This window comes from Lonchura striata, chromosome 3 (assembly GCF_046129695.1).
Source record: "Lonchura striata isolate bLonStr1 chromosome 3, bLonStr1.mat, whole genome shotgun sequence".
In the NCBI taxonomy this organism is placed as follows: Eukaryota; Metazoa; Chordata; class Aves; order Passeriformes; family Estrildidae; genus Lonchura; species Lonchura striata.
Window position 1 is genome coordinate 107,729,103 of NC_134605.1, and position 22,845 is coordinate 107,751,947.

The 22,845-nt window shown below is 42.7% G+C and overlaps 1 protein-coding gene across 1 annotated transcript; it reads right to left on the reverse strand.

Moving 5' to 3' along the window:
* Nucleotides 1–545: 545 nt before the first annotated feature.
* OPN5 (opsin 5) lies at nucleotides 546–22,607 on the reverse strand. Its single transcript, XM_021529797.2, is given in 7 exon segments — nucleotides 546–680; nucleotides 6,859–7,094; nucleotides 9,222–9,556; nucleotides 11,917–12,087; nucleotides 16,077–16,196; nucleotides 22,297–22,463; nucleotides 22,465–22,607. Coding segments are annotated over 7 exon segments (1,236 nt in total). The 3' UTR covers nucleotides 546–616.
* Nucleotides 22,608–22,845: the final 238 nt, after the last annotated feature.

Below are 22,845 nucleotides of genomic sequence, written 5' to 3' on the forward strand. Positions count from 1 at the left end.
CCTCTGACTTTGCCATGACTTAAGTCAAAATATTTCTGAATATTGAAGGACTGAAGTCAAAGTGGGTTTAACACAGCTTGTAGCTTCATGATTTGGGAAGATGCTCACCAGAGAAATCCAGTCAGCTAATGTTTCCCCACTGTGCAATTCAGAGTCCTGAGAAGTGAAGCTCTGACTCTGATTTTTTGTCTAAGGAATCCTTTCTCTCGTGTTCCAGGTCTCCAGTGACTGCAGCAGGAATTTAGGGAGATTAGCTTTGGTAAACTAAAACTGGCCTTTATGTATACTTTCCTTCCCCTGAGGGAAAATACTGCTCCAATTATCATTTCAGTTAGTGCTAAGAAGAACAAAACAGGGCATTTTAAAGCATCTCAAGTGAAGGAAAAATTTGAATAAAAACAAATTTTCTCTCTTTCTTCTTCCTCTGAGTACTTAGAATATTTACCCAACTCTAGTGCATTATTTTGGTCAGGATTGAAAGAACTGTACATTGTACAGAGGAATAGGGAGTAAAATAAACCTGTCACCATGTTTTAATTCATTTACAGAAAGAGGAACTTGAGCCAGTGGGGTTGTTTGCCAGCAGGTTCTCATTTGCTGCAGGTGAGATGAGCCCTCATGCTTCCAGCTGGGTTTCGTTCATGGCTGTGGAGTCCCTGTGTGCAGAAATTGTGTATGTCCTGTGGGCAGAAGAGGGTACAATGGTCACTGTGCTCACACCAAGATGATATTAGGTTCCTACTTGTGGGAAGTGATTCTCCAGACCATTTTGTTCACTGCACAAGCCTAGAGAAGCCAGCTTGCATTCAGCTTGCAGGACTGGGTGAGACTTCCTTCAGATTTTAAACACAAATCCAGCCACCAAAAATCCACTGAAAGCTACTTTGAATCTGTGTCCCATTTGACTAAAACTGCAGAAGGTATTTTTGCAAACTATAAATTCAACACCTCAGACTTTTACAACATATATAAACCCTGTATGTTCTGCAGATTAAATAAATCTCAGTGCAAGATTATGGAAAGATCTGCTACAAGAATCTGCAGAAGCTCAAGACTGACTCACTGAGCAACACACCAAAAATGCTGGAATTGGTAGGGGAATAATATGAATGATAAAACGGTTGTTCATGCTTCTATCAAGGCACATATGTTTTAGGCCTTTGGAGCAAATTACTGGAATTCTATTGTGTTGCTTCTCTTTCGACCGCCACTTTGCGCTCGGGGGTTCCTTGCCGCTGTCCCCCGTCCCTCCCCGGCCCCCCGGGACCCTCCGGCTAGCTGTCCCCTCTCGGGGCCGGGGTTTTCCGCGGTCCCGCTGCCCTGGGCTTACCAGGCAGCGTGTGGGTTAGCACGGTCCGAGTTGCGGCGCTGCCTCAGTCGCCGCAAGGGTTCGAGATAAAGAGACCAAGAGAGACCAATGGTATGCTTGTCCAGAGAGATTGTATTGCCTGAAGCATTGCAGTGACCAAAGGCCCTGGGCTATTGCCCAGATACAGTTTTATACAGCAAAATTAAGAGATAAGGTCTTAAACAATAGAGACAGTGTTCAGCTAAGGCACATCAGAACCACCCCAGGGGCCAGGTCCAATGGGAACTGCTCAGGGGTGGGGAGAAGGGGGTCTACAGAGGAATGCTGAAGCGGGACTTTCCCGAAACAGTGGAGCATACATAAATGTATCTTTTCCCTCAGTTTCTCATTCCCAAAGCCTTTCTAAAACAATGGGGCATACATGAATGTATCCTTTTCCTCAGTTTACCATTCCCAAGGCCTTTCTAAAACCTTCCTCCACGCTACCATGCCAGCATGACTGCAACAATTCCCCGCTTTTCAATTACTAAGATGAACGATGCCTTGGGAGAAGGTAAACTGTGGCTCTTAAACTGCAGTGTCTTTCTGCTTGTCGTCTTCCCACCAATCGCTTTCCGTGGCGGCAGCAGCGATGAAAACCGGCGCGGAAGCCTTCGGCTTCGAGGTGATGACCTTGGAGACGATCCGCTTCAGAATCCCAAATGCTAACAGAACTAAAAACAATGCAACTAGAAAGTAAAAGATGTCTTTTAAAAGAGACACTGCCCACCCAGAAAGGTCCCAGTCTTTGAACAGATTTTTAAACCAATCCTCATTTTCTTGCTTCACATTCCCAATGAGGCTTCTCATTTCCTGAATGGACGAGTGGACACTCTGTCCTTTAGATGACAGATCAAAACAACACAACCCATCAAATTCTTTACATCCATGACCATGTGCCAACAGCAGGAAATCAATAGCTGCCCTATTTTGGAGGGTAGCCTTTCTGGTTATTTCCTCGTCTTCTAGGAGGTCACTCAGGGCTGCTGATGTTAAATTTGCCTGCTTGGTCACCCAGCATTCTAGATTGCCTAATTCACTCAATGCTTTGGCTGCTGCAACCCATGGTAAAAACACAGAGACAGCAACTCTTTTGGATTTTGCCCAATGATAAATTTCTGCATCACAATGTTCATCAAATTGGCTTGCACTCCGCTTAGTAATTTTTTTCCCACTTTTTGCTTGCCCAATTGGAATTTGGGTCATGTTGGGGGAAGCAAGGGTCAGATGCCCAAAAGTACATGGACCTCCAATAAGACGAGATGGGATTCCTGGGTACGCTCTGTCCCCACAGATAAGAAACATTCCCTTGTCCAGCTTGCGTGGACGGAAATCAGTGGTGGATGCAAATTTCAGCTTGTAGACAGCTGTGCACCATTGACCTGCTCTGAATTCTACCTTGTACTGTTTGACATGCTCATATAATTTTACTTCTTTGGTTGGGGAAAAATCAAATTGAATGCAAAATTCAGCTTTTGCAGAGCCTAGGAGTTCTAATTCCTGGGGCTCCCCCTCAGCAGTGGGCAAATGTGAAACCCACCCTTGCCACAAAATGAGGGGATTTCGCACTTGTGCTTCAACTTGTCCTGCACCTTTAGGTATTTTATTTTCGTTCACCTGCTTTTGCAAACGGACCAGATCAATTGGAAACTCATCCCCCTTACTTGGAACCCCTATTAAACATGTGGACATCGGATTTTCTGCTGAGGCAGTGGACAAACACATATGATCCTGTTGCAAAGCTTGGGCTAGCGTGACCCACACATTTTTCTTGGGCTGTGGAACAATCCATGCATCCACCGTGGAAGGGTAGATGACCATTCCCTGGAACCAAACGATGAGCAGGAATGTGGAAATTGACATTCTGCTAGTCTGAAAGAGAGATAAAATCATACAACAAAGTGAACTAACTCTGAAAAAGATACATTTTGCTCTGCCAGTATAAAGGAAAATGATTCTCCCCCCTCCCGCCTTCCCCCCTTGTCGAGGAGGCCCTTTGAACCCAGGAGTCCTGGGGGTTGCTGCTGCTGAAGCAACCACCCTTTCCCGAGGTTTTATCACTGAGTCCTCTGTCATCAGCATAGCTTTCCTGGTGCACTCCTTGATGAGCTGATCGAGTGTGGGGGGAGGCGATGATGGAAGGGATAGGATGATTCGCTGACAGACTTCATTTGCATTTGTGGTGACCAGTTCTAATATAAGTTGGTCTTGGAGCTCTGGATTTTGCACCCTTTTTTCCACAGAGGCTCGCACTCGATCCACAAAATCCATGAATGGTTCTGAAACAGACTGCTTTAAAGTGGTATATGAGACAATAGGGTCTTTAGAAGGCATATTAAAAAATGCACGTTCTGCTGCATCCCTGGACAGGTCCAACACTGCTCTGGGAATGCCTGCTGCTTGCTTTTCAGCTTGGCTCCAATCACCTTCACCCACTAGATGTTCTAAAGTGATTTCCTCATCCTCTATATCTGTGGAAAGGCTTGGACTTTGCAGAATCTCTGGGAGGAGATCTGCTGCAAGTCTTTTCCACGTTCTTTCCCACAATCTAAACTCTGACTGAGGGAGCAAGCAACTGAAAAGACGTTTCAAATCAGCGGGGACAAATGTCTTGGAGCATAGCGTAGCTTTCAAAATGCTCTTAAAAAATTCACTTCTTTCCCCAAACTCACGCTTCGTTTTGCAAAGTTCCCTAATACTATCATACGAAAGGGGCTCCCATTTGGCGTTCTGTCCCCTGGCATTATAAATCACAGGGGCTAAGAACGCAGGCTCGGTCTCTCTGAGCACTTCCCGGCTGACAGCCTGGGCGCTGCTGTTGCCAGGGAAACCGGGAGAGGGAGAGGGAGGAGGAGGAGGGCCGGCTTGTGAGGGAGTGGCCGCAGCCGGCGGGGCTGCGTGGAGCGGGGCTGGGACAGGGACAGGGGGTAGCGATGCAACTGCGAGAGGAGGAGCTGAGGGCTGGACCGGGGGCTGGAATGTGGGCTGAACCGCCGCAAGGGAGGAGGGGTTGGGGTCAGGGACAGGCGGAGGGGGGAATGCGAGGGCTGGGGGCATGTTCTGGGCTGGCACAGGGAGCAGGGAATGCGGGGATAGAGAAGGGAAAACCGCGTGGCCACCTCCATCTTGTGGGGGCTGCACGGGGGAGATGGGGGGTGCAAAGCATGGATTTTCAGCTGTGGGAGCAAAAGCAGGAGGAGGAGAAGGGTTAGAAACTAAATCTACATCTGCACAGTTAGTTTTGTCACCGCAGGGGGTGCGGGGGGGCACCGGGGACGCGACAGGGCGCTTTTCTGCTCCCTGGGCGCCCTGAGTGTCTGCACTCTCTTTCACAACATCGTAAACGACCAAAAACATTCTCATAAAACCTTCTTTCACTGAAGGATCTCCTGCCTTTGTCCTTTCACTCAGCACTGCACCAACACGCTTCCAAAATCGTCTTTCTCTCACTACTTGCTCTGTTATCTCTGGAAAACTTACTGATAACCATCTGACAAACTCTTTTACAAGGCTCTTAGGAAATTTGACACCTGCACTCAGCAGGGGCTCCTGAACTTGTTTATAAATCTCTTTCTGCTGTGTAGTCAGCCTAACACCCATGGCTGGCTTCACAGCAAATCTCAACCAATTACTGCAGCAAACCCAAAGTTCTAAAGCTACGACGGAGACTCCCGTCACGCCTGCGCGCTGGCGTGTCCCCCCATGGGCACACAGGAGCCGATGTCTCCTGGCCGGGCCCCTGCCCCCCAGTACCGAGACTCACCCACCGCCGTCCTTTAGACACCGCTGCAGCAACGGTTCCCGAACCCCGGGCGGTCTCCCGGGTGTGGAGAGGTGCCGTCCGACCCGTGGCGACCTCGCCGGACAGAAATCGGCGTCTGTCTCCACGGCAACAGTCCCGCTGGGCTGTGTGGAGAGGCAAATGCCTCACACCACCAGCGTGATCCCAGAGCTTCTCCCCGCGGAGCCGACAGCCTGCGTAGCGATTTATTCACACCGCTCTCCGCTCTGCAGCTCGCGGTGACACTGCAAAGTGTCTGGAAAAGCTCCTAGCCAGTGCACTGTCCACGACGGCTGCGGCAGGCTTGCTCAAACCAGTGCAAAGCCCAACGTTGGTGCGCCACTTGTTGCTTCTCTTTCGACCGCCACTTTGCGCTCGGGGGTTCCTTGCCGCTGTCCCCCGTCCCTCCCCGGCCCCCCGGGACCCTCCGGCTAGCTGTCCCCTCTCGGGGCCGGGGTTTTCCGCGGTCCCGCTGCCCTGGGCTTACCAGGCAGCGTGTGGGTTAGCACGGTCCGAGTTGCGGCGCTGCCTCAGTCGCCGCAAGGGTTCGAGATAAAGAGACCAAGAGAGACCAATGGTATGCTTGTCCAGAGAGATTGTATTGCCTGAAGCATTGCAGTGACCAAAGGCCCTGGGCTATTGCCCAGATACAGTTTTATACAGCAAAATTAAGAGATAAGGTCTTAAACAATAGAGACAGTGTTCAGCTAAGGCACATCAGAACCACCCCAGGGGCCAGGTCCAATGGGAACTGCTCAGGGGTGGGGAGAAGGGGGTCTACAGAGGAATGCTGAAGCGGGACTTTCCCGAAACAGTGGAGCATACATAAATGTATCTTTTCCCTCAGTTTCTCATTCCCAAAGCCTTTCTAAAACAATGGGGCATACATGAATGTATCCTTTTCCTCAGTTTACCATTCCCAAGGCCTTTCTAAAACCTTCCTCCACGCTACCATGCCAGCATGACTGCAACACTATTGTTTCACAGTCACTTGTATGTGCTATGGTGTTTGTGATAGTCTACACTGCCAGATTAACATCCATCATTATCCCGTTGCTCAACCACAAAAGTAAGGCACTTGTCTGGCATAATACAGAACTATACTTTTCCTCCAAGTGCATAATTAGTGTTTTCAGGAATTCCACAGGTGTGCAGCACAAATTTTGCCTGAGGGTTGTAAGTAAAAAAACAAGGAGACTTCCTTAAGAGACAATTACACTTTGATTTGTCTGGTTTGAGGTGGGTTTTCTTGGTATGAATGGTACCTGCAGGGTGGTTGAGGAACTACTGACTCTCCCTGTTGATTCTGTGGCTGAAATGCATAGTATTAACAGGTTATTATGGAAGGAATTAACACAATTCTCTTTCATTTGCTTCACTGACAATAGAGGTCATCAACACCTTCTGGAGGAAACTCATATGATGATGTGAAAGAAAATAATTAGGAAGACAGGATTGATCCAAAATCCATTAAAAACAATAGGACTTTTTTTCCAAACTGTATCACTGGATTTGCAGCTGGATCTAAAAGTAAGGACTGTCTTCTTTCTTCTCCATACACATCTACAGTCACTTTACAAATTCTCATGGCACGAAAAATCCCAAATCAAAATTGTCACAGGCAAACCCAAGAAATAAGATTCAATGTGCTCTGATTCTTGGTCTTAGTTTGGTACTTTTTGGAACACAATGTTCTTAAAGGTATCCTACTTCCCAAAGAAGAATTTACCTTGATTTCTTCGAAGAGCTCTTGGCCTTCAGCCCTCCCGGCCGGCAGCAGGGAAACCTGCACTCAATGACCTGGTAGATGATGGGGTTGTACATGGCTGCTGACTTTGCCAGCAGCGTTGGGATCACCGAGAACTGGATGGGGACCGAGTCCGGCCGTCCGAAGGCTGACCAGACCGAGACCACGGCGTAAGGGATCCAGGCAATGAGGAACCCTGCGCAGATCAACATTGCCACCTTGTGAGAGCAGAAAAGAGACAGCGGCGTTTGTCCAGAGCACTCGGACACTGCCAGAGCTAGGCAGAGTGCAAGGGAATTACATTGCACTGAATGGAAAAGAAAAACGGCAACTCGCTTTTCCATATAAATTTACAATATCAACAAAATCTACCTCTTTAGCTCGTGCCTGTGTTTCTTTTGCCTGACACAGAGCAGTTAATGAGATTGCTATCAGACCTTTAAAAATACAGTAAAGTCTGACTAAATATGAGGAACTAAATAAGATTTCAGAAAATAATAATAGCTTGATATTCAATTCAAATTATTTAAGGAGGGGATTCCTTTCAAAACACAGAATCTCCTTTTTAGGATAATAAACTCATAATAGCAAAACACAAAGGTTCTTGAAAAAAGTTCTTTTGAAAATTGGGAATTTAACTGAGAGTGAGAATGCTAGTAAAATATCTAGATTTATTTCTCCTAACCCAAATAATGGATTTGCCCTTCATTAGAACATATAAATACTTTAAAAAGCAAATTTATGCTAAATATTTTAGTTCTGATAAATGAGTTCCTGGTAAATTAGTAAGTGACCTCCTTATAATATGACAAAATGTAACCATAAGAAAGTTTATAAATATAAATGGTATAAATACCAAAGAAAAACTGTTTGAGGCCATGATTTGTATACGTTACCTGAACCAGCCTGTCTGCACTCGGTCACAGCCTGATATCACTTCAAATGATGCCATGCCATCATACATCCTGAAAAACATCTGCCTTTATACTCCTGCCATTGACAGATTATTGCTGCACCCACACTGGTAGCAGCACAACTGCACTCATTTGGAATAAGGCAATTAGCAGGATTAGAATACCAAAAAAAAAAAAAAAAAAAAAAATTCACCAGATAGCACAAGGGGTTTGGACATTGCATAACTTTTCCTGTAGCCTGTTCTTCTTGTCTGTCACTGAAGGAACAGTGCAGGTAAGCCAAGGATCTCAAATTGTGCTGTGGATTCGAATAGGTTATAAGGGAGACTAATTTTCCATATTTATATTTACCCCAACATTATGTTCTCCAGCACAGATCCAAGACAGGTAGGAAAATTACTTTTGTTGCAACTCAGATAGCATTAAATTTTTACATGATCCTTCCAATATGCAAAAAAAACCCTCCAAACCTGCAACCTCAAATCAAAAGTTTCCATTGCTCTTCAAAGGAAATTTCCTGAATAACCACCAAAAGAAAGGTAACAACTTGAAACATCCTTTTGAAAGGCAAGTGAAGTTGCACCAGCTGTACGGCAGCACTGGCTGTGCGGGTACGTAGCTGAGATTTTTCAGATATGTTTAGACTTAATGCCCCTTATTGCTGCATGTTATATAACTCTCAGTTCAACTCAGAAAAATTGTAATAAAATTTGATCAGCCAAGCAAAAGTTGCTGTTTTTCTCACTCTTGGCATGTCTTACAGAGGTTGGTGAATCTTTTACAGCTAAGGAATCTGATTTTGTTCAATATAAGCCTTTATTTTGAAAGATTTCCTGGCACAATAGCCAGTATCAAGGATCATGGCTGTCACCACTGCCAAACAGAAAATAGATTCAATCAGAAAGGGAAAACAGGATATGGTCTGAGATGGAAAATTAATTTTTAGCAATTCAGTGCTTTTTTATCAGAAGTCCATGGCTGAGCCTAACTGATAAATTATTTGCGTAAAAACAAGTGTCACAGGACTAATTTTTGTTTATATCTTAATTAACAGAGGAATATAAACTGTATGAAAGTTTTATTTCCCTGCTACAATAATCTGCTTTCTGCTTTCTGTTATAATTCCTATGCAGATCAAATACCTTAAATTACCATTTACAACTGTTTGCAAGCAAAGGGTGTTTTATGGTGGGGAGCAGGGCCACAGGGACTTGTCATAGGGGAAAGCTTTGGCAGACCTTCAGAGTGAATCATGATCTCAGGGACACAAGTGCCCTAATCACTGAATTATGTTTCCAGTCCTATTTTTTTCTCATCTTGACAGTAACAGAGGAGAAAGCTGCAAAAACCACCTTCAGAGAATCGTGCTATTGTCTCCAAATCTGCTTCTATGACCCAACCCAGCAAACTGAGGAAAACGTTCCTACCTACCTTGGTCAGCTTCATTTCAAGTATGTGGCTGTTCTGAATCCTGGTATCATAGTGAGCGACTTCTTTGGTCGATGATTTGACTTTTAAAATTATTTTGACGTAGGAAAACACAATCACCGCGGTTGGGAACAGGAGGCAGAAGAAAAGGATGCTCAGAACAAAAACCTGTCCAGCCACTGACGCCTGTGCCAGCCACCAGTCCAGAGTGCAGGAGGTCCCAAAGGGCTCGGGGGCGTAGCTCCCCACCCCAGCAAAAGGCACTGTAGCCCAGAACGTGGCATAGGCCCAAATTATTGCCAGGCAGATAAATGCATGATGTCTCTTAAGCCAGGTACCTGGAGGAAAATTCAAGAGTTACAAGTTCATGTCCAGATGTGTTGTGTCACGTGGAAGGGCTCACGGCCAGCCTGGGTCTATCTGGTCTAGTGGAAGCTGTCCCTGTGGGGCCTCTGGAACTGGATGGTCTTTGAAGTCCCTTCCAACCCAAACCATTCTGTGGTTCTGTGAAATATGAGGATTTTTGACTGTTGGACAGCAACTCTGTCGTGTTCACCTTGGCTCTCTCCAGGTGTCCACAGTGACCCTGAGCTCACGTTGTGCCTCATGAAGACAAAGGAACATTCACAACGAAGGCTCCACCTGTCCTTCTTTCAGACCTTTGCTTTAATTTTTGAGGAATTGCAACTTAGAAGAGTCCAAACTAAAGAAGTCCAAACAACCAGCTCAGCAACAGTCATGGGAATCTTGTCCAGCAATTTCAATTCTTTAATGTAATTAAGGTTTTTTCCTATTCTTTCTTTCCTAAGTTAGCTGACTAAAGCCCAAATTCAAGTGACTTGACAAAAAACAAGGCTTTACAGTGGAAATAAGATATCTAAGATTGAATTTTACTTTTTCCCTTTTCCAGTACAAAAAAATCACCATGTGTATTCTTTCAGAAGTATCTGTAATACATGTTTTCATGTATCCTTGCCTTTTTTTTTAAAATTAAATGCAAATAGAACTCCTGGAGATCAGAACATTGTCCCTCTGCTCATCTTGCATACAGCTCTAATTCATCCATTAAAAGTTTCAGTTTGCAGGGTTTTTATCATCATCTACATAGCCAACATGTAGGACTCAGATAGGACTAACAAATTTAAATATTTCATTTTTGCAGGAACTTGCAATATGGTGTAATAACATCTCCTTCCATCTTAGAACCCCCAACTCGTTTGTACTCTCTGAATCACAGGGGATTATTCACTCATTTCACACTAACATTAAGAAGATTCTTCAGGCTTTTGGAGTGATTTAAAATAAAACCAAAGCAAAGAAACACCTCTAATTAGAATGTGTTCATTTCCATCTTGTTTTACATGTTGAGATCACTGGAAGGAAAATGAACATTGCCTGACAAATGATGTATTCACGTATGATGGCTGAGAGACAGAAAGGTGCTTTGTTGTGTTCAGGGGTGGAAAAACAAAGCAACAATAGCATAACTAATAAAGAGAAACATTTTTTAACCATCTATACTGAGCATGATAAAAATGTTTATTTATTGCTCTCCATCATTCTGTATGGACCACCTGATCAGAGCCCTTGAGAATAAAGGTTTTGAAGAGTTTTCTCTCTCATGAACTAAGATGTTATGTTAAACACCACAGCTGGTGGCATGAATGCAGCCAGCCATGAAATATTCACTTCAGCTCACCAAGTCTAGGAAAAATTGTCTGTGATTTGAGTTGCTGCTGAATTATTTTGATAAGACTTCAATAGAAAGAACTGAAATCCTGCTTAACATTATTGGTGTATCTAAAACTCAGCTAAGGAGATGTCCCCTGTACTCCCATTTAGGGTAAAAGTATGGACACACCAGAGTCTGTGATAGCACCTTTTAGCACAGTATCACAGCTTTTATCTGCTTGCACAGACTGGCTTACACTTCCTAGCTGCAAACCTTCCTTACAGCCTGGCATGACTGATACTTCATGTCATCATAAAGAAATCTGTTGTGTCCCTCAAGTCACATGGGCAGGGTGTTTATTACTTGTAAAGTCACCTTGAGCATTCCCTGTATTGGAATATATTAGTCCCTTACAATGCAAGAAGAACATCTTTTCTAAACTGTGACAATATCATTTTTCTGGAAAGAATTAAGCATATAGTACATCATATTCCAGAGGTACAAGATATTGATGGATATGGTGGTAACATCTTACAGTGCTAAATTCATTTCATCCTCTCAGTTTCCATTTCCATATTTGAGAGCCTGTTTCACATTATGACTTATTGCCCTTCCAAATCTCTTAGGTGTTTTAAATAGCTTGCTACACACCACAGAGGACTTTGGGCATCTAATATGGAATATTTTTATGTTTTGGTCCATGAGACCCTGCAATATGTGCATTACTTGCATCTGTTAATATTAATAGGCCTTGACAGACATAAAGTGATTTATCTATGAAGGGTTATAAAAATTCATGGTGTTGGCCAGCTATGAGGGGTGTTATGTTCAGCAAAATGTATTTGACTGGGATTTCTTGGATCATGCAAACATGTTTCTCTCCTCTGTATACTCCCCTCTATATTTAAGAAAATTATTCTGAAGAGTTTAATTATTATTTCAGTGTAATAAACTATAGCATTAATACAGCTTTTCCACAGTCATAGATAATACAGTTATCTATATATAGATACATATTTGTCTTACCATAGGACAAGTGGCAGATTTTCAGGTACCTGTCCAGGCTGACAGCTGTCATGGTGATGAGGCTCCCACAGCCAAAGAAGAAACCAGCCCAGCCATACCAGCAGCAGCCCATCCACCCAAACATCCAGCGGTGGGAAAAGAAGGAGATGATGCTGAAGGGTTTGCCTACAACTTCAAAAGGTGGAGAGAATGTCAGCCCACTGGTAAAACCCATCTCTGAGCAAATCTCCTTTTATCAGAAAGGCAAACTCTCTCCCTTGCTAAACTAATACCTGCAAAAGTGCTCTGCAACATGGAGAAAGGGCTTCAGGCAGAGTATGGGATGACTTTAAGCTGGGGGGTAAATTTAGATGGGATATTAGGAAGAAAATCTTTACTGTGAGGTGGTGAGTCACTGTCGTGGGTTGCCCAGAGAGGCTGTGGATGTTCCACCTCTGGATGTGTTCAAGGCCAGGTGGAATGAGGCTTGGAGCAACCTGGCACACTGGAAGACATCACTGCCCATGGCAGGGGTTGGAACAAGGTGATCTTTAAGGTTCCTTCCAACCCAAAGCACTCTGTGATGCCATGGCTCGTGAGCACTCCATGCACAGGACTGAGCTGCAGCTGGATCCCATGGCAGCAGTGATGAGGTGGGATGAGCCAAGCCTGCAGAAGGGCTGGAAAGAGGTGCTTTAGTATAAACCACAGAAACCAGAGGTAAACCAACTCTCTGGAACCAGTCATGGCCAGGCTCTTCTCACTATGAAACCCTCAGAGTATGTGGTAAGTCCACAGGCCGATACCTAAACAGGATTGGTGCTGGTGAGTCAGAGCTTGAAATAAGCACAGATCTACTTAATCTACATCCCTGTAGCCAACTGGGCATCTTTGAGCACAAGGTAAAGAAATTTGCCTTCGAAAAGGACTTTTTCAAGCCTCTCAAGGCCCAGCAGAAGGATGCACAGTCAGGTAAAGTGTTAGGTGGAAAGAAATACATGGACTTGAGCTGCAGAAGTGGTTTCAGCTCCTCTCCACACCACACTTTGGTGCCTCCTAGCAAGCCACTGCACACAGATATCAAAACATCCTAAGATTCCCCAAAGAGATGGGAAATGAGTAACTATTTTTGAGGCTTTCTCTTAGAGGCACTTTAGCTCATTCCTCCACAGGTACAAGTGAGTGCTGCATTATGGAGGAAGTGAGGTTTGGTCAAACGATATTCCATTCTCACCTTAAAGCAGGTTTACATATTTCATATTCTTTTTAAATATTGTGACAAAGAGAAAGTTTGAAAATTTTAATTATCTAGTTAGAAATATCTTCTTTCTCCTAATTATTACCTTCTTCTTGGTCTTAATTTAGGCAAAGAAAATAAATCAAGTTTAATGGAACAGAAAACTCAAAAATTTATAATCTAGGGACATCTGTTTTCCAAACACTTCAGTTTTACTTACCAGCCTGATCTTAAATTCTCCCAGGCCTGAACATTCCAACTGCAACATTCAAACAAGATTAAATATTGAACTCCACATTCAGTGACTGTATTCCTTCCTGCACAGAACAGCCAGAGCACCTCAAGGGTTTGAAAATCTCAGCTTTTCTGGGCTGGTTCCCCTGGCTGAACCAGTGTCTGTAATGTCATAGAAGCTCAGGGAATTGGTTTATGAAGAAGGCAAAAATTATCTTGCAAACTGTATTTTCTACAAGGTAACTCATTCATAGAAACCAAGACAAAAACCCCTCTATTTTGTTGATCTGTAGGAAATTATTTTATCTAAAAACATTCCATTTCACATTGAACTGATGTAAAACCATGTGTTCTCTTTTCATTCTTAACAGAAAATTAAAGCGTTTCTTCCAAAACTGAATCTTGCAGAAAATTACCATTATCTTCCATACCAAAAGCATCAGGATTGAAAACACTTCAAAATTAGACGCATTTTTAAAAAAGATATTTTTGGATTATCCTAAGCCTGTGAGGAAAGTTATGACTGGACCTGCAGGATGTGCTCAGGTCAATACTGATGTGATTTTCTCCGAGCAGAATAAATCCATTTTTGATTTTTCAAGCAAAAGCTGACCTCAGTGATTAAGGTTTCAAGAAAAACATTAAATATGGCAAGGTCTAGGTTATGTGCTAACAATCAAGTCAGCAATTTAAGGCATATAAGTGACTGACAGCTTTAAAGGCCGACACATTCTTTGCACAAAATCAAATTTTTCTTCAGCAGTAGGACTGGGAGCAGCACCAAGCACGATGTCAGTGCAAAATCAGTCTGATGCAGCTTTGAACAAGGGGCTGGTGCCACCCTGTGGAAATCTACAGGAAGCAGAACTCTTCAAAAAGTTGTTAAGAAAAGTGAGTTAATTATTAAGATTTTGTGAAAAAAAAATTCTATCTTCAGTTTGTCCAGCAGACAGAACCCATCACATTTCTCAAGTTATCACCTTCTATTAATTAAAATAAAAAAATAGACAATGAAGAAAACTAAGCATGGCTCTGGGAATCACTCTTTTTAATTCCAAAATTTCAATCCCAGATAGATTGAGATCCCCATGGAAGAAAACAAGGTGACCAAGTGGTGCTCTGGTAGTAGTCCATAACAGGGATATTCCCAGCCCTCACACTAAGAAGGGTCCCAAACAAGCTGTATTTTGTGTGGTTGGGACACAGTTTTTATGTTAAAACTGTTAAAATTCATCCAATCATAGAATCACAGGATATTTGGGGTTGGAAGAGGTCGTAAAGACCATTTCATTCCACCCCATGGGCAGGGACACCTTCCCAGGTTGCTCCAAGCCCCATCCAACCTGGCCTTGGACACTTGCAGGGATGAGGCAGACACAGCTTCTCTGGGCAAAATTCAAAATATAAAGCTGGGGGAATTCTCCTGAAACACTCCTTCCCATTGGAGAGACTAATATGAGCCTTATAATACAGATTCTTAAAACACAAAGAGAATGGGAATATCACAGGGGAGGAAGAAGCCAGTCGGGCATTTTTCCTGAACTTCTAAGTGTTGGGAGATGGAAGCAGTGTGTCCATGACAGAAATGCCAAGGAAATCATTGGGATTTCTCTGTGTGGTAGCAGTGATATTTATACCAACATCTTTCTTCTGCTGAATTCATATTTCCTTCAGAAACCCATGTTTACTGAACAAAACCACTGGAATCTGCAGGGATGAGTAGGTCTTTGGTCTTGTGCTGTGAGAGCTCAAAAAAGCATCACTCTGGGGAGGCGGGAAGCCATCATTTTATATTGTTCAGTGATATTTTTGGAGTTTAGGTGAGGCCAGAAGCATCTGGCAGAGACAAGGGTAGGAAAATAGTGCTGAGGGAAGAAGCCCCAGTTTATACAACACACAGGGGACAGATGACCCTGCAAGCATGGGAATATAATTCCATTTATATGGCACTGGGGAGATCCCATGGCCAGATGGGTCCTGATACCCATTGGATTATCTGCCACCCAAAATATCCTTATCTAAAGGGTATCCAGCCCTTTCCCTGTGAGCAGCTGGATCAGTCTCATGTCAAGACCTAAAACAACCATCTCTGCAGCTCTGGATAAACCTCTCCAAAGCTCCCTCCTCCAGTGCCAGGACATCCAGACTGTGGGGTTGAAATAAAAATCCTCCCAGCTGGCTCATACTCTACAGATTGAAATAAATGCTTATATTTTCTGATCCAGAGACAAAGGAGGATAACCACTAGAGAGAAAACTAAAGCTTTGATGGGCTGATGGCCACTGGCATTTTCCAATTATTTGGCTAAACATGTGTTTTTGAGGTATTTGTATCCATTCTATTTCACCCTATGGCAGGTAAGCATAATTTTCTGCACCTATAATACTGAATTATTTTGTGGTTACTGTGCCAGGGTGCACATGGAAGCTGCCTTTGGAGACCTGCCCAGTGCTGGGGTGAACAGGAGTGCTGCCTTTTTGATAAAATCAACTCTAATTTTTCCTCTGTACTGTTAATTTCTTCCCATCAAGTTGTTCAGGAATGTTTTTTTTTCCATCCTCCCCTATTATTTACATGCAAATAATAGAGCAGAAATATCTGCAGCAAAAGGAATTTGATGCTCCCATGACTTCCAGAGGAATGTCTCTTGCTGCTGCCAGGCAGAATGGTGAGGTAGTAAAAACAAGGGAAAATAAAAACATGAAATTACCTGAAATGCCCAGATCACACACTGCTAAATTAACAGTCATTATCTCAGCAGGTCTCAGCTTCTTTTTTCGCTTTGAGGACATAAAAATAACATACCCATTTCCCAGAGTTGAAAGGATCCCTGCAATAATGGAAAATAGGATAACATTGAAATTAGAATCATCCTCAAAAACAGCAATACTCCATCTTCCTTGTGAAACTCCCAGATATTTTCAGCCTGAACCGGTGGTCCCTAAGGCTGGGCATTTTATGCTGAAATGTGATCCCCTGACTGTCATTGTGCAGCTCCCAGAGACCTGGACTGCAGCACGTCCCTCCCCCAGCAAACAGCAAACGCTGCTTTCCCCCTGGAGCAGGGCACTGCTTTCAGCAGCTGAGCCTGCCAGACATGGGCTGAATGCTCACAGCAGAAACCCCAGAGTCCCTCTGCCCTGACCAACACAGCTCTCACTCAGATGTTTATACAGTCACAAGAATGAAATTCAGCTCTCTGTAATCACAGGAACCAGAATCTGACCAACTTCAACTTTATTAAATACCCTAATCAGGTGTTGAGGGATTTCCAGCTTAATTTAAATTAATATATTGATATTAAATCTTAAATCTTACATTAAACTTTATTTATATCATAAGAAATAAAAATAATAAAACCTGATTTTAACTTCTCATATTGGCTGGCATATTTTTATCTATATCATGACCCAAGGACCCACAGGTACCAGCACTGCAAAGTGGTTCATCTGCCATGAAGTTAATCACACCAGTACAGAGAATTACAGGGTTTCCAGTTCCCTTAAAGAAAATGTGTCTTCACTAATTCATATTTGAAAGTGTTTAAGGTCAGAGTGAGTGTTTTGCTGTGGAAACACAGGACAGCACAAAACATCCCTCTCATGGAACAAGAAAATCCCAAAGGGACCATGGCCCACTGAGCATCACACCAGATCAGGAGAGACACGTCAGAGAGGGAAATGCAGAAGAAAAGAGTGAAGAGCAAAGAGTGCCTGTGCCTCACAAAAGGGACCTACAACAAAAAGGGAAATGTTGGAGAGAGGTTCAGCCCAGGAAAGGGGGAGGAAGGATGTTTTCTATAAGTATTTTAGGTGTAAAGGGTGAGGAAGGGTGTTTTTCACAAGTATTTTAGCTTTAAAGGCTGAGGAAGGATGTTTTCCATAAGTATTTTAGGTTTGACATCTTTTTTTCTCACTACCTAAATCAGTAATTAAACTTTAAGCTTTGGGTGTTGGAACGCCGTGATGAGAGTTGGAACAAAATTATCTTTAAGGTCCATCCACCCAAAGCATTCTGTGATTCCATGATTCTGAATTTATTCCCCTCAAGGAGCCTGTCTGCCCACTGCAGTAACCAGGAGTGGATTTTCCTATCTTCATCCCCACCCTGTCTTCATCCTCACTTTTTCTCTGCCTGTTTCCTTTCTGTCCCACTCTGAGGGTTGTCTTGAGTTCTTGGCTACCTGCTGAGGCCAACTCCTCACTCTACTCCAAAAAAGTCATAGAAAACCCAACTTCCCTCTGCTGCTGAGGCATCAGGGTGAGCTTTGTGCTGCCTTGCACACGGGGCTGTGCTGGGGCAATCTCTGTTTGCAGAAACCCCAGCACCCCCAGCAGTGCTGCCCTCTCCCAGTGTTGTACCTTTGAACACCAGGCAATTTTCATCCGAGTCTTCTGGCAGGCCAGACCTCAGGAAATGTAGTTCAGTAATTAAATGTGTATTTAATTATTTTGGTAATTCAGTATAAATAAACCAGTATTTAAATGGGTATTTTGTTATTTACTCTGGTCCATCAATGGCATGATCCCCTTGCAAGAGTGCCTTGTCCCCACAAAATCAACAAACCCAACCTGGGAACATCCATGTGGCAGGGAGAGAAATGGTACCCAGATGTTCAAACCAAATTATTTATCAAGAAATATAAGGAACCAAAAGTTTACCAAATTCAGGAGAAAAATATTTTGATTTTGAATTTTTCTGTATTAAAAGTGACACATTGGAAACTTTATTATTTGTATATTTACAGTATTGCTTTCTGTATTATTTTACAAAATAAACAGAAGAACAGAAGCAGGCTTATTACTGATCTTAGGTTTTCTCATCAAATTTTATTTACTCTGGGTGAATTAAATTCTAAGAACAAGCTACTCTTATGGCTCCGCAAATTTAATCTGAATGATAAGCAGATAGAAGTATTCATAGGAGTCATTTTCTTCCTCACAGCTGAGTAAATGAATCTCAATGCTGTGAGAATTTTTCATATATTTTAATCCTTTTCTCTTTTAGTGCCATTTTCCTCTCCAGTGGTATTTAGGATAACTAGAGTGCCAGCATCCAGTTTGAAATACCTTTTGAAAGCATTTGACATTTTTTTTTAATCTTTTTCAACTGACTGGCAGTCTAGAGAGACATCTCTATCAGCCAAGGAGCTCTGAAGTTGCCAAGCTGCTCTGACACCACTGCTCATTATTAATATGAATGTTTCAGAGAGCCCCAGCTCACTGACCTCCTAATCCTGTGGCTGGAAGGGGTCCACTGATCATTTGTGTTGCCTTTTGTCTATGCCTGCATCTGAAATTTGCTAATCTGAATCTTTCTTTAACTCCTTGGTGATCAAAACTCCATAATCTCCTTAGGTGAGGCATCCAATGCCCCATTTCTCCTGCTATGAAATGATTTTCCCAGCAGTCAGCTGAAGCCCTTGCTGGAGCAGGCTCCCAAATCTGGTAGGTTGGAAACAGGGGCAAAAGACTTTCCAGATATAAAAAAAAGGCTCTTTTCCAGAAGAACTGACCATAGCACCATGGCACTATTATTTATACACAAACAAAGAGCCAAGGATGTGATAACTAAAAAAGTGACACCTGCAGAGACAGAGCCAGGCTGAGACACACAACCTGCAGCGAGGGGAAAGTGTTTACAAGCAGCCAAGTGGAGAAATAAACTTACACTTCTCCAACCTGAGAGCAGCACTGAAGCATCAGAGAAAATCGAATTTAAAAATAACAAAAAGATAGTTCAGGATTTTGTTTTCAATTAAGCTGTTTCATAATAGGCTGAGGAAGTGTGCACAACAGTTTGTAAATCAATAGTGACTTGCCAAGGGGTTTCAGAGGAGCTGACAACCAGCGGGTCCCTGCTCAGTAGTTTGTCACCCTGCCTGGCTGTACAGTGAATCAATCAAGGTAGTGATGAGAAAGCTGGTGGGGGAAGTGACAAAGACAAAAGAATTGGATCTGATCATTTTTTCTAAACAATTAGAAAGCTACACATGGAAATGAACTACTCAGGACAAATGATCATGCACTTACATAGAATTTATTAGACTAGTCAAGACTCCTGATTTTCTTCAAAGACAAAAAACAATTATTTTTCTAGTTCATACTTCAGCTGTACACCCAGTCTGACACTAAAACCTCTTATCAGGGTTTCCTGATAAGATCCAGCCTTGTTCACTCACTGTTCAGCTTCATCTCCTTTTTGAAAGAAATTTTAAAGTGATTTTCACCTTACACAGCTCAAGTGCAAAAAGATGCACAAAAACAATCCTGGCTTCCCACCTCCTGCTTCCCTGTCCCTGCTGGCAGGATGTCCCCACAGGCCATCCTCAGGAGGGGCCACAGTTTCTTGCAAAGGAGTAGGGAATGCAGTTCAGTGGAAAAATGTCACAGGTTTAATCTGAATCATAAGTCATAATAAAAAAACACAGACAAGGAATCATAAAATCATTTAGGTTGGAAAAGATCTCCAAGATGATCCAACATCCAACTTTTGACTGAGCACCACCATGCCCACCAATCCATACCACAAAGAGCCACCTCCACTCATTTTCTGAACTTCCAGGGCTAAAGATTTCACCATTCCCTGGGCAGCCCATTCCTGTGCCCAACCATTCTTTCAGGGAAGAAGTTTTCTCCTAATATCCATATTCTATAGATCCAAGGAATATGCAAATACAGCACTTTTATGGATATGGGAAAACCATAATTAACTCTAAAAAAAGCCACTAGTGAAGTTTGTTATGCACACACGGGCAAAGCAATTAACCAAGTAGAATGCATTTATAAACACACACTTCAAAAATTAAGTGAATTTAGAGCTAAATGTGAGATATTATATGCACAGAAACATACAGGTACAGCAAAGCTACCCTGACCCAGGCCACTGGATACAATGAGTTCACAAGTCCAATATCAAAATTACTATGAGACCTTTCAAAATTATAATTTCACTTTCCTCACATTGCTCACAAAATTGCTCTGTGCCTTTATGGTTTGGCTTTTGGGTTTTCACTGGAAATTCTTGATTATTGTTCTTTGCCTTAATTTGATTGTGCCTGTGTTTTTCAAGATGTTTTACATCTGACAGGGGTAATTTTTGGAAAAATATAAATCTACACTAAATACAGTGAATATAACAAGGCAAGACAGTGTATATTGGGAAGATTCACCCATCAGACATATTTCCTGGGACTAAAGCTAAGTTTATTTAACCAAGTAAAAAAGACCCAAAGTGGAGGTTGTTTTGTACAGTTCAGTGAAAACTTCTGTCTGCAGAGCAACAGAAAAAAAATATATGTGTGAAAAGTGAGGATACCTACAACGCAGTGTATGAATACCAAGAACCACACCGAGACACAGCTTCACCTGTCACCTCTGCTGCTTTAAATTCTTTTTTCAATAAAGATGTAAGTAGAAGAGAAATGAGAAATAAACAGAAGCATTAATAGAAGGGAAATAATAATAAAAACTCTGCTACCTCCACTATGGAAAAGATTACATTATTGAGATCAGTCAGAGGAAAAGCAGCAATATAGAGTAGGAGAGGGGGATGAAAAGTAGTGAATGAGAAACACAAAGGTAGGACTGACTGACAGATCTTGATATTTTGTGCACAACTCGTTGAACAAGACAATGTATCAAAACTAAAATAAATGTCAAGGAATCACTGTACACCCTGTATTCAGCCTTGCCTTCAGACATCTGACACCTGGAGCCCAGGTTTTTGTAGAACTGTTCTGTCCTCGGATCAGTTTTAGTGAGAAAATTGCTGTTGATCTGTGAGAAACTGCATGAACTAAGACCTTGAAGCATAAAGGAACTTAAAATATATAAAGAATGGAATGGAATGGAATGGAATGGAATGGAATGGAATGGAATGGAATGGAATGGAATGGAATAAAGAATAGAATAGAATAGAATAGAATAGAATAGAATAGAATAGAATAGAATATGGAATATCCTGAGATGAAAAGGACCCACATGGATCACCAAAGTCCAGCTTTTGACCCTGCAGAGGACAATTCCAAGAATCCCACTCTGTGCCTGAGAGCTTTGCCCAAACACTTCTTGAGCTCTGTCAGGCTTGGTGCTGTGAGCACTGCCCTGGGGAGCTGTTCCAGCCAGCCACACTTTGGGTGAAGAACCTTTTCCTGATATCCAACCCAAAGCTGCCCTGACTCAGCTTCATGCCATTCCCTCAGGTGTTGAGGCAAATATGGACACAGAAAGACATAACTCTGCTCTCCTCCACAATGTAAAGAAGGCAAATTATCAAGAATAAGGCCCTGAAGAAAGAGACCAGTATTTTCCTGCTGAATAATAACTCCTTGGCATGTGAATACTTTCAAGAGAAATCAGACCCAGATATCATGGGTGTGCACTAACCAATAGATAATTGCATTTATTCTGCTTGCAAGGTCGCTTTGAACTTTGTAAAGGACTCCAACACAAAAGGATGGGGAGGGCGCAAGGCAGAAAATATTGCTCAATGTGATGTGCCACAGAGGACAGATGATGCCAGGAGATGAGCAAGGGTCACATGAACACATCTGAGGATGTTCAGGCTGTAAAAATAGGCCATAAAACCCACAATGCATAGTGAGGGAATCCCTACTCTGCCCAGGGACAGATTAAACTGCAGAGTTGCTACCTATCAGTTATTAAAAACAATGAGTATTTCTTCACTTTTTGCTGAAACATCTACTGCTGGTCACTTCTGGCTACCTGCAGCAGCATTATCTATTGATATTAACTGTTGACACCATATTTCTAACACATTATCTCTCCTCCCTCCCAGATTTTTTTTTTTCTAGTATGAAAAAATGTGTAATTATGCATCTAATGAAAAGCAGTTTCTTCCTCTTTTCTGAGAGGTGCAAGGATGCAGCAGCACAGTCATATTTCAAAGACCAATTATAAAATCATTACCAATTACTGTCAAATAAAAGCCAGCTATGATGTCAGCTTCTCTAGAGAGCTTTGATGCAAAGGGGTCTTCCTCTTGGAGATAGTGTGGGATGTATTCTTCCTGGGAAGAATTGTTGTGATCTGGTGCCATCCCACTCATGTCCAGTGAAGTGTCTGAAAAACAAAAGAACAGAGTTTGCAACAGATCACACCTGCTGTTAGAAATTGTGAAGATATTTTTGTTCATACACAGGATCTATCTTCCCATTTGCAATTCTGCTCTGACACTTCACAGGGCATTTTAGGATACCATTCAAACTTGCATAGAACATCTTACCATGATTTGGGTCATGACTTACTTTATCCAAGAATATCATTATTTACATGGGACCACAACAGGAAAAAGGCCTTGAGCTACTGGGGAGTGTCCAGAGGAGGCCACGAGGATGGTGAAGGGTCTGGAGGAGAAAGCTTTGAGGAGCAGCTGAGGTGATGTGGACTGTTCAGCCTGGAGGAGACTGAGGGGAGACCTCACTGGGGTGTTTAACATCCGCATGAAGGGAAGAGGAG